At 46.6% G+C, this 11,862-nt stretch overlaps 1 protein-coding gene across 2 annotated transcripts in view; it reads left to right on the forward strand.

Moving 5' to 3' along the window:
- SHISAL2A (shisa like 2A) overlaps positions 1-8,951 on the forward strand; it is a 29,213-nt gene extending 20,262 nt beyond the window's left edge. Inside the window, exons 3-4 of one of the 2 annotated variants that reach the window (XM_090047636.1) lie at positions 4,354-4,431; positions 5,158-8,951. In XM_090047636.1, the coding sequence (XP_089903762.1) occupies positions 4,354-4,385 (32 nt within the window). In that variant the 3' untranslated portion in view covers positions 4,386-4,431; positions 5,158-8,951. The remainder of the gene's footprint in view (positions 1-4,353; positions 4,432-5,157) is intronic. The other variant, XM_090047635.1, reaches the window with a different exon arrangement.
- Positions 8,952-11,862: the final 2,911 nt, after the last annotated feature.

The raw sequence follows: 11,862 nt of genomic DNA on the forward strand, positions 1-11,862 counted from the left end.
AGCTATGGCCCTGAAGGAAGGCCATATTTTAGAAAAATATGAATGTGCCTAAAGATATAGATGGGCATCTCCTGGGAGTTTAAAAGCACCAATGCCTGAAGAAGGGCGATTGCACCTGAAAGCTTGCAAAGAACTTTCTTCCAACTACTCAGCTGGTCTAATAAAAGATATCACATCTACCTAAAGACCTTGCCTGCCCACGTCCTTAGACCAACACAGCTACAACTAACAACCCTAAAAGCACCTAGAGCACCCAATTCCCATTGATATCAATACCTTTATATGTCTGACCCTATGACACTTGCCCAGCTAGAAGCCTGTTACACAGCAGGAAATTGTACCCTGTGCTCCCAAGTTCCAGGCCAGTGGCTCTGGATCTTCCTTTCTTTTCAAGTAGTCTGGCTGACTCTTTGGTTTGAGCAATAATACCTCTGTGAGAAGCTGTGGCTCTCTCTGCTGTTACATATGGCTTCATTTCCCCTTGCCTGTGTCCTCGTCTTCCTTGTCCATAGGGCAGCTTAGCCCTGCAGCCAAAGAGGTCTTCTCCTCTCTGGGCAAAAGGACCCAAACCTTTCCAACCCAGAGAGTTACTCTGAACAGTCTCTTAGCCCCAGCAGGGGATACTTGAAGGGAATTCAATTGCATGCTGTGTTGCCTTTGAAACCCTGAATTATCCCCATTCACAATTAGCCCAAATTAGCCATGCATAATTAGCACAAATGCAGACCTGGGAAGTCAGCAGAACCTGCGTGTGCAGCAATGGCAGGATGGCAAGTGCTGCAGCAGCTGCGGGGGGAAGGATGCTAAGCAGCCTTGAGTGAGCGATGGGCAGGGAGGAGAGGCACCAGGCAGGTGGAGGGCCAGGAAGAAGGGGTATGGTGCAGCACAGCTGCTGTGCTGCCCTGTAGGAAGGTGCAGGATAGGCTTCCCGTTCCTGGTCAGTGGGTGGGGAAAGGGATAGGAAGCATGGCTGTCCTCCCCCATGCCTAGCACTATAGGTGCAATGGTGACTGCTGTCACAGTGTGAAAGAGTAGGTAGAGGGCCCTTCTCCTCTCTATCCTTTGTGTCCCTCCATATGCCTAACCACAGTCTGGCCCTTGACACTGTAAATAGGTCTGTTGCATGGTGAGGCCTTTTCTTTCTGCCCATGGGAGCTGGGGCATTGCTCTTGGTCCATCCCATCCCATTGCAAAGCAGTTATGGTGCATTACGTTTTCCAGTGGGAGCCAACCCTGTCTTTTGAAACAGTTGCCTTCAGACAGGGACCTCAGTGATGGAGCCTGGAGGGAACTGCAGCATTATAAATTACTGGTAAGGCCTGGAGAAGAAAGATATTTAGGACCACTGAGCTGTTTGTTGCTCTTACAAAGCAATGTGATGGACTAAATAAGGAAGACTTCATCATTTCATTTCATAAGGAAAAGCTCACCTTGAAAAACAGCCCACTGACTTCCTTGCCCTCCTTTTATAAAGATTCCTAATAGACCATAATAGAGATAGGCCGAGCATTCAACTACTAGTAATTAAAAAACACCCAAACGTTCACACTTTCTTTTTATCAGCACAGTGGAAATAGCTGGATTCATTTAGTTCCAGAACAAGTTGTTCCCAGAATTCAGGAAACTCTGCTTATTAGCTTTTGAACTAATCTCTGATAACACTACCTGTTATTAAGGTTGCTTGACACTTTCAATTATAAGACCCTCTTTTCAGCTGCTTGTAACTTTGCCATATTTTCACTGTCTCTGCTGAAATTTTCCTGACTGGGTGCCTTCTTCAACAGCCTTCCTGTTTTTATTAGGAAAAGGTCAGATAAAACAGTTCATCCCTTTCCAAAAATGAGGCTAATAGAAAAATAACTTTTTTTGCCCATGTTAAAAAATCCCACCAGTCACTTCTTTGGGAAACTCTAGTGTTTCCCTCTGCTCAGAGCCAAGGCTTGAAAGCTGGCAGTGGGGTGTCATAGGAATCTGGGATTGTGCTTTATGCAATCCATGTGAAAAGTGAGTGAAATATTGCCAAGTTTATATGCCTTTTGCAAGATTGCATTTTACACATGTTCCATAGCAATGTAGCTTTTAGCAGCTACATTCCCCAAGGTTTCCATCGGCATTGAATGAACTCCTGTCCAGACAACAACACCCCCCCATCCCCCCATAAAGGTACCTGTAGGCCGCTCTGGGCTGTCGTGGGTCAGATCCCTGGGACAGAGGGCAGGGGAAGCCCATCTCTGCAGCAAGTAAGAAATCTTTTTGTTGTTGGAAAATATCAGTTGGTAGAAACCAAAATGTTCCTTGGAGAGGAACAATTTCAGTACGTGTCTTGGTTCAAAATATTTTGGAAAAAAGCTTCCAAATCGTGCAGATGGCCCACTCCCACATGTTCAAAATGAAACACGGCTTTTCAGTTGAAAACAACGGCTTTTGAAATGTAAGTTAATTATAATAGAAAAAGAAGTGAACATTGAAATAGGGGGTTCCAAAAACAGAAGGAAATCATGACTTTAATCCAAATTGATTTTTTCCCCAAATTGTTGTTTCATGAAAAATTTAGAGATTTCAGTTTTCCATTTTTATTTCAGACAAAGATTTGAAACCTCAAAAATTTTCCCAAGACGGGAAAAGCATTTTCTGCCCTGTGCTACTTGTCTCTTCTGTGCTTTTAATGGTTCCCCTGTAAGCCCAGGTGCAATGCTAACTGGTTTGAATGAAGGGGGGCAATTCTCAGACTTGCAGGGGTGGGGAGGGTAGATGATAGATGGGGAACAAAGAGTCTCTGTGGGAAACTGGAACTGGAAGCTGGCAAGAGTTACGACTGAGAATCGGGGACTGGGCCAGGCTGCGTATACAGGTCAGGGACCAGGACTAACTAGGTAGGAAAGAGATGTCAGTTGAATGAAAACCCAGGGGAAAGCTCTGGGCAAAGAGTGTATGAGAACTAGACAGCAGGGAAATGGGGCTAATAGGGGTGGAGAGACATATCCCGCAAGGAGCCACAGCATGGGGAGAGGATTTGAATGGGCCAAGACACTGGCTTAGTGTCGGTTGTGGGCAGCGCGGAGAAGGCTGGCACTAGGATTTATACAGCAAGGAGACTGGGACTGGGATAAGACATCGGAGAGGTGGAAAGTAGGACTGGCTAGGAAAGAGGGTGAGTTTGGGAGGAAGAGTCAGGGGCAGCACAGAGAGAGGTCAGGGACACAGCGTAGAAGGTTGTCTGGCCTGGTTTAGGATCTGAAGAGTCGGGGTCTAGCGGAGCGTGATCCCCCTCAGAGTCCTGAGTATCACTACTGCTCTGTTGTCAGCAAATATCTGTGAAACCTTTGGCAAAGTGTGTCTCACTTTTTTCTACTTCTGGCCCATGCAGAGGCTGACATCCAGTTACAGCCACTGGTTACTCAAGTGTTCTCAGTCTGTGCTGTGGACCTAAAGGCTCAAACCATGCTGATTATCTATGTGAATGTTAGCACAGTGCTACTGGATAGACCTGTTTTCAATTTTTGTCCTTAAACCAATGCCATTGTATACCCAGCAGCAACACTAAAATAATAGTATTAGGCTTGTGAAGACAGGCACTTGGCATTTAAGAAATGCAAGAATTCAAGTTTCCTTTGCAGCCAAATAGATGCTTAACGGCCATCTTTGTCTTTGAAAATCTTCCCTTAAATCTGTTTGCAAAATGGGGTTATATCTCCCTGCTTTCCTGTGGGATTGTGAAACTTTTGTTATAAGGCATGCTGAGATTGCAGGGTGGACAGTACTTTGGAAGTGCTAATTAATATTATAAGATTCCCTACTATTATAATCCTCCCAATCTACTTTTGCATCTGGAAAGCAAGAAGGTTTCTACCAGGTCCTTTAGGAAACTGTTCTCCAGTTTAATGGATCTCACTGTTAGCAAAACTAAGACTGTCTTTGGATTCCATGCCATACTCTGAACCACCCTGAATAACTCCTCTCCATCCTGGTGTTTATGCCTTGTAGCATCTATCACCCAGTCATTACACTGCAGGGGTGGGCAACATGCGGATGCAGCCGACTAGGCCATTCTGTCCAGCCTGCAGGGCCCCTAAAAATGAAGGAAATTAATATTTATCTGCCCCTGGCTGCCTGTCATGCTTGCCAAAACCCAGTAAGCAGTCCTCTGCCCGAAATAATTGCCTGCCCCTGCATTACAGGCTCATACAGATTAGAGAGGAAAAGACCTGCACCCTAAGCCAGCCAGCCCACTTTCCCCCATAGCTGGAGGCTGGTTCCCTGCAGTGGGCTGTGGGGTAAGCCCTAGGTGTTGCTTTCTTGTGACAGAGATGTATGCTGCTGTTTGCTTTACTGTCCACTGTTTTTGTCTTTCAGACAGTGAGACTAGAGGGAGTTCTCTATGTTAAAAACAGAGGCACCGGACTGGATACCACCCAAGCTCTCATGAAATAGGTACAGTGACATTTCTGTCCATCCTATCCTCTTTCCCCACATCCTGCACCCTTGGGTCTCTGGATAGCAAATCAGAGGAGCAGAGTCATTTTTCAAAATGAAGGATTTTGAAGGATGGCAACAACAGAAAAGGGATGACTGATTTAGGCACTGGTGGCCCCTGTGTCAGTGGCTGTGTTTGATTCAGCCAGGAGAGCTCCTTCTTGGTGGTGCAGGCATCTCTCACTTTATGCGCGTTCTGTATGTACGAATTGACTCTTATGTGATGACCCTTTTTATACCAAAAGTCTGTTATGTGCAAGATAAATTTGCTCTTATGTGATCGGCTGTTTGCAGTCCGCTGCTCTGCAGTGGATTATGGGAGTGACGCACACCAAAATATAGTCTCCTGTGTGGATCTGTGCTTCTCGCTTGCTGTCTGCAACACATGTTTCTGTAGCTGCCATCCCCATTATGGCTTCTAAGTGTCCCACTAGCTGATCTCCTACCCCTCTCCCTGGTCCATCAATGAAGCCTTCACCACCCTCTCTTCCCACCGACTAAACATTCACCACCCCCCTTGCTTGTGTGCACTGTCTGCCATCAGTGAGTACCAAAATTGTCATGTAAAAATGATAGAAATGAGTCTGGGGGTCAGTCCAGTTGAGGTCTTGCAACGTATCCCTATTTGTTCCATTGTAAAGTGGATTTCCTTTATGCGAATTCGAGTTATGCGCCGTTTTCCAGGAACTCATGCACAGCATAAAGCAAGGGAAACCTGTCTGTTGAACCTGAGCAAGGATCTCTGCACTTTGAAACCTCGTGACGAAAACAGGAGACGGAAAAGCGGCAGAAGCAGCGTGTTACAGACCGAACCGAGAATCCAGAGCCACCCACCCCACATGGAAACATGTGCCTGAGTTGCATTAGGACCTGTCAATCCCACATTGGCCTCATCAGCTGTCTTTGGGACCACAGATAAGGCAAGCATGGAAGATGGTCCTCCTCAACTGCAAGGGATTGCCGATGATGCGGAGAGGGATAGGGGTCCTCTGATGCTGTCATTACATTATTGGTCATGGGGTCTCAGTGCTTACCAGCAAGGCAGATGACTTGACTTTGTTTGGGAGGACCCTATGCTAGATGGATGGGAATAGTTTAACACTGCTCTGCTTCGAGTGTGCCCAGAGAGGCACGGAGAGGGAACCTTGCAAAGACTGAAGTGTCTTGACCTGTCTCAGTTTCATGCTGGAATCTATGGACAAAGTGAAGCTGCTCATCTCTCAGACCCAGGCAGAAGCACTGAAAATGCAAACCAGGACAGACAAGCTGTACTTTGGCCTTGAGATGGAATTTATGAATACTACCGAGGACTTGAGATGGCACAAAACATTCATTCTGCTTTCTGCTTCTGGAGAAAACTCATGGCTAAAGACTATTGCATGTGTACACAGCCATGAACGAGCAGTGTCTTTCAAAAGGGAGGGAAGGAACCTTTTGGGCTCAATAATTGTTCTGAGAATAGCTGGAACACGCGCAAGCAGCAAATCTGCCTTTCCTCGTCTCCTGTCCCACCCAGCAAGCCGCTGCATGAGGCCTGGGAGCCTCAGCTTACCTCCCACGGCCGGCGACTTCACCAGCAGCAAGAAGGAAGTTGCTCTTTGGCTTTGTTGAAACATTGTGAAAAAACTCGCATTCTGACGTATGGGTCATACTGAGGCCCAAGACCATAGCTTCCTGCTGCCGTAAATGCAGGAGAATAATGCTATGGGAGGAGTGAAAGGACTCCTGGCAATAGCAAGTCCCCTTTACATAAATTAAGCAAGTCTCTGCTGCTTTTTCATAATATCATGAGGTCAGAAGTTTAGTGTCTGTAGCTCAGGAGACTTTTAGCAGCTTCTAAAGGTAAAAGCTTGCTGTTGTCTGTGATTTACTCTGAGGTAGTAAGACATACCAGAGAGATCTTGGACTGAGAGTTAGGATCTCTTGGGTGCTACCAGTAGCTCTGACACCAGTTCCTTGTGTGCCCGTGAGCATGTCACTTAACCCTCCTGCCTCAGTTTTCCCTGTCTGCGTGCTAGGGATGATCATACCTGCCTTCCTCCCAAGGCTGTTGTGAAAACTAATATTTGTGGAGTCTGTGAAGTGTTGCCTGGTAAGTACCATTGCTTATGAAGAGATGAGGAGGAAAAAACGATAAAGATAGGATGGCTGCTAATTAGCCAAGTCCCAGCTGAGTGATGCATACTGGTCCCTTGCAGAGGGGAGAATTTCCCAGGGAGAGCAGGAAGAGTGATAAGAGGTTTAGGAAACATGACTGGTGAGGACAAGTCGACAGAATTGGGTTTACTTAAATTTAGAAAAGAAGGTTGCTAACAGTCTTTAAACATGTAAAAAGCTGTTGTCGAGAACCGCGATCAGTTGTTCTCCACTTCTGTAGGTGATAGGATAAGAAGTAATAATCTTTATTTGCAGTGAAGATGATTTAGGATAGATATCAGGAAAAGGGCTTTCTAATGAGAAGGATAGTGAGGACTGTACAGGGAGTTGTGGAATCCCCTTCATTGGGAGACGAACATCCGTCAGGACTGGTCTAGGTGCACCGAATCCTGCTCCAGAGCCTGGGGATGGAGTAGATGACCTGGGGAGGTCCCTTCCAGCTCTAATTTCTGTAGCATATATATAAATAAAATAGGTTTAAGGGTTTTTCCTGTTGTATTTGATGTTGATGGGAAGTGCTGGATTAACAGCTCGAGAGACCAGAACCCTGTGTTTATCCCTGCAACAACTACAGCAAGAGCTGCAGCACTGCAAGTTTCTTCACATTATTTCACCTTCATTTCTATCTTGAAAGGGGCTTCTTCGGGGTCAGGGGATGTCCATTTGCTCCTCCGTTTCTCTGTTGGGTCACTCACACACTGGTTGCTATTTTGTGACATGGACACACACATCCATTGGTTTGAACCTGGCCTGGGCCACTTCAATCACTACCACCCAGGGTTGCATGAGAATCAATGAATATGAGATGGGAACACTGTGTGTGCCATTATCAGTCCCCTGTGCTTCCTCTTGTCCTTTCATTTAACAAGAAATCTGGAGGGATGATGATGGTGGTGAGCAGAAACTATGTTAAAGAAAAATATGCTGCACATTTTGTTTTATTTTAAGCTGGCCAAGCAATTTGGCACAGTTTTGAAATTTCTGCAGGGCCTTTCACTGTCAGAATCACCCAAGATAGTCCAGGGTGCTGCTAAAAGCAGGTCTGGTCATTTAGAGTCAATAACGAGCCACTATCTCAGCATGGTGTTAGGATGCAGCATGCTGCGAGGGTTGCTATCTACTCATAAGACCATGATTTCACACTGAAATATCCATAAAAAATGTCAAGGTAGCCCAAGCATTCTGGCCACATTTCACGACAGGTCATGGCTTTTTTTGCCCATATAAAAGCTTCAACTGGCATGCTTCACTGCCTCTCTGGCATTGTGGTATGTGGTTACTGCAGGCTTTTCATTGAATTTCACTTGAGAGGTAGCTACATTTCAAATACAGGTGGAGCAATTTGGTGGCCTAGAATATATATTTTGTAAAGGAACTTGGAATCCTTCAGGATTATGAATACAAATGTATGAGATTGTATTGTACGTAAGAATAAAATGCATAGCTTAACTTGGAAGTTTGTGTTACAATCTCAGAGATCCTCTCTGCAGAGAAACTATCGGCTTTGATGCAGTTACCTAAGTCCTTTAAGCCCATGTGCCATTGTGTTTCTAGTCTTAATTGCATGCAGGGGGAGATCCAGCTTTGTGCAGAAGGCCAGCACAAGACTGATGCCCCTTTTTAAGGCCTGCTTAGGTCCTATTTTGAGTATTTAGGATCCACTTAGATCCCAACTGAGTGATGCATACTGGTCCCTTGCAGAGGGGAGAATTTCACCCACAATGAGCAGAAACAACTTTTATTAATAAAACCGTGTTGTCATGGTGTAAATCTAAACTGGGTTTGCTGTTTTCTAGGCATTGACCCACATCCGTTAGCAGGCACCAACCAAAGCAGTCCATCAATGGCACTGAACGGATTCAGGAGATATTTTGTTAGCTGCAAGCTGGACTGTGACAGCCAGTCCTGGGAGCCTGACAGACTCTTCCAGACAGCTGTGGCTACCATCAATATCCAAGGGCCAGCAGGAAGCTGAGCCTCGTTTTGAGATTCGTGTAGCCATCAGTGAGCAGATATTGTACTGGAGCCATGGTGTATCTTGATTTGCACATTCAGCCAAATGTTCCTAAATGATTGGTGTAACTTTTGCTCTTGCTTGTTCATCTCCAGTGAGATCAGAGGCGTATGTCAGAGCAGAATGCGGCCTCTATACTGGACAGCCTACTTTCTTTCAAGCTTCCTCAATGCACCATCCTAATGCTGTGTTTATTTGTTGTTTTGAGGTGTCCTTACACAGCGAATACATCCTTCTGTAGCTAGATGTGCTAGTTTGCCTTGCAAGCATATGTGAAAACAGCACCTTAATAAAAATTGGTCATTTCCTTGTGGGGTTTTTTTTTTAATTTAACATTGTTGTTGTTCACATCTATTCTCTTGCACATCCCACCTTTAGCTGGCTAAGAAGAAATTCAGTGTGGAAGAGTTTTCCATCAAAAAATGGTTTCGCCAAAACTGAAATGCTTCCCCCGAAAGTGTTGATATCAGTGATGGGGGAAAGTAGACAGTGCCTGACTATTAAAGACAAGAGGCAGCCTCAAAAGTATTGGTGAAGCGAGGGCCAGGGAATACTTAAACTGTAGTATGATGTTTAGATGCTGACAATGCTGAGAAGTCAGAGAGATGCTGATTGAAACGCCATCTGGGGGAAGGGTCCCAGAACCCAGGTGTCCGGTTCCTGGATGAGTACCCTCACCACTCAGGTACTGGGGCCCTTCCATTCCCCTTTTCCTGATCTTATGCCAAGGTACGTGCATATGTAGCTGTGTATGTACCGTACCCAGCTGCACCCTTAGGCAGGGGACTTTGAATCACTACCTGCACCCAAGTAACAAAACTTCCACTTGTGTGGCTAGAAAACTTCCATTTAAATGCACAAAGGCAAGCAGAATTCCACCTTCTGCTCTGCAGGCTGAGTCAATCAAAGGCTTTTCAGAAAGAAATAGCTGTATGGGATAGCTTGGATTTAAACTTGCCTCCTGTGATGCTTTCCAGTAGCCTAAGGACCAGGTGCTTTCCATATGAATGACTTTTGTTCTGAATGATTGGGGGAGGTGGGGGTTGGGCAACTAACCAACTATTGCCTCCAGCCTCACTAAATGGCAGCTGCCCTAAGACTTTAAAGTGCACAAAAACAATCAGAACATGTCCGTCACTACAGTATACGCACCTTCGGCATTCTCTGGACTGGGATTGTTAAAGGAGCCCAAGGGAGACAGGGATTCATGGGTTTTAGCCACCTAATTTGCTCAGGCTCTTGAGCTTCTCAGCCCTGGTAGTCAGCAAGAACAATACATACATTTAATAATTAATATAAGCCTTGAAAATGTAACTATTGATTCAAGTGTATATAATGTGCATATATGCATGAGTGTAGAAACATATTCAGAATAAGCTTTAATATACCTGTGTTCTCTTCTTGAGTTTGAAAAATGGTGTTGGACGATGTCCCGAGGAGAATGGATGCAGCTGCCCCAGCAGTTTGTAAAGATTCCTAGTTTTGTTTCGTCCTGGATTTTCATGCTTATCCAAAAATAGCAGTCAGCAAGTTATGAAATATGCTGCCTTCGTGCTCTAAGGTTGTTCTAGTAGCTGTGAGTACAGTGGGGGCTGAGTTTGTTTTGACCTAATGGAAATGCACCAAAAAATGCAGTTTAAGGGGAACCAAAATGATCCTGAGTTTGGCCTGAGTTCAGCAAGTAGCTTTACTTGAAAGAAATGAAATCTCAGTGTTGCATTTTGACATTTTCAAATGAAATGCCTGCATATTCATTTGGAACAGCACATTCATCCTGAAACTGTTCTTAAACCCTGCCCCCCCCACACGCACACCAAAAAATGAAGCCTTTTGTTTGGGTTTGAAGTAAATGCTCCCAGACTATCTGAAATTTGCTGAATGAACTGAAAATACATTCTACAGTTGTAATTGTCACTGTTACTTCTCGTTCTTACTGCATTATCACAGAGCTTGGCTTCCTCTAGGACTGGTAGTGCAACTTGGGGGAAGCTTCCAACATTTGGCCTAGGGACGGAAGTTACACATAAGCCAGTATAAGTGATCAGAAACCAGTTTAAACCTGTCACCAAACAGAAGTTCAGTACACATACACTGTTTTCAAAATGGCCAAACCCCATTTAAGATAACCCTGGATGGATGTAGTATCAGACTTAACTGATTTAGATTGAACTGGTCTATGGAGCTTCTGTCCCAGACCCCCGTCCTGACTCCAGTTATGTCCCAAGCCCCCGCCCCTGGGGGGTTTCCCCTGGCCAGCCCTGCTCTGCCCAGTTGTGGGGGGTGATTTGCCCCATCAACATGTGACTGAGCTGACACACATCATTGATGTGCAGGAGGGGGGAACGAAGCCCCGTAACCCAATCTCAGCCCCTGGAGCTGAGGTCTTTCCAGCTGGGGGGCCAGGTCCTGGGGGGGTGGGTTCACTTCCCTACCTAGCCAGGCCAACTCCGTAGAAAGAAGGATTGGGCCTCACCACCTGGCACAAGCCCCTGGGGCTGCCCAGCTCCTCTTGCTGGCTGCTGATGGTGCTAGGCTCCAGCAGGACAAGGCGGGTGGCCTGGGGAGCTTGCGCTAGGTGGTGAGGTCTGATCCTGCCCTCTATGGAGCGCTCCCATCCCCATTGCCTGGCACAAGCGCCCGGGGGGATCAGCAGCAGCTGGTAACGTGTTGGGGAGCTCGCGCCACGTGTCCGGGACAGGAGCACTCCGTACAGGGCAGGATTGGGCCCCACCACCTGGTGCAAGACCCCCGGGCTGCCCGGTGCATCCTGCTGGGCCCGGGTTTAGGCAATCCCTATGCGGGCAGATGCTGGGCTCGGAGGGCCGGCCCCGGAAGGTGAGCCTCCTTTCCCCCTCTCCCCTGCACGTCAGTGACTCACGCTGGCCTGGCCCATGGGGGGAATTACCTGCACCCCCTCCCTCCCTGCAGCTGTGCAGACCACAGCTTGGGATCCCGGGCCAGCCTGGGGAGAGGCGCGGGGCTGCCCCTGTGGCCGGAACCAAGAAACACACAAGGTTAAAACAAGTCGTGGAGGAAATGGTGGCTTCAAGTAAAGAGATTCAGTCTCCTGCTACCAGAAGTCCAGAGGGCACGGGATGGAGAAAGGTTCGAACAGTCGTGTTGTCAGCGCTCCTTCCCTTACCGGCTTATTCCAGGCTGGGAGGTCTGGCGTGTTGGCACCACCCAGCATAGTCTATGTTAGTCTGCAAGCTAGTGAA

The sequence above is a fragment of the Crocodylus siamensis genome, chromosome 5 (assembly GCF_052110815.1).
Source record: "Crocodylus siamensis isolate JL-2025a chromosome 5, ASM5211081v1, whole genome shotgun sequence".
In the NCBI taxonomy this organism is placed as follows: domain Eukaryota; kingdom Metazoa; phylum Chordata; order Crocodylia; family Crocodylidae; genus Crocodylus; species Crocodylus siamensis.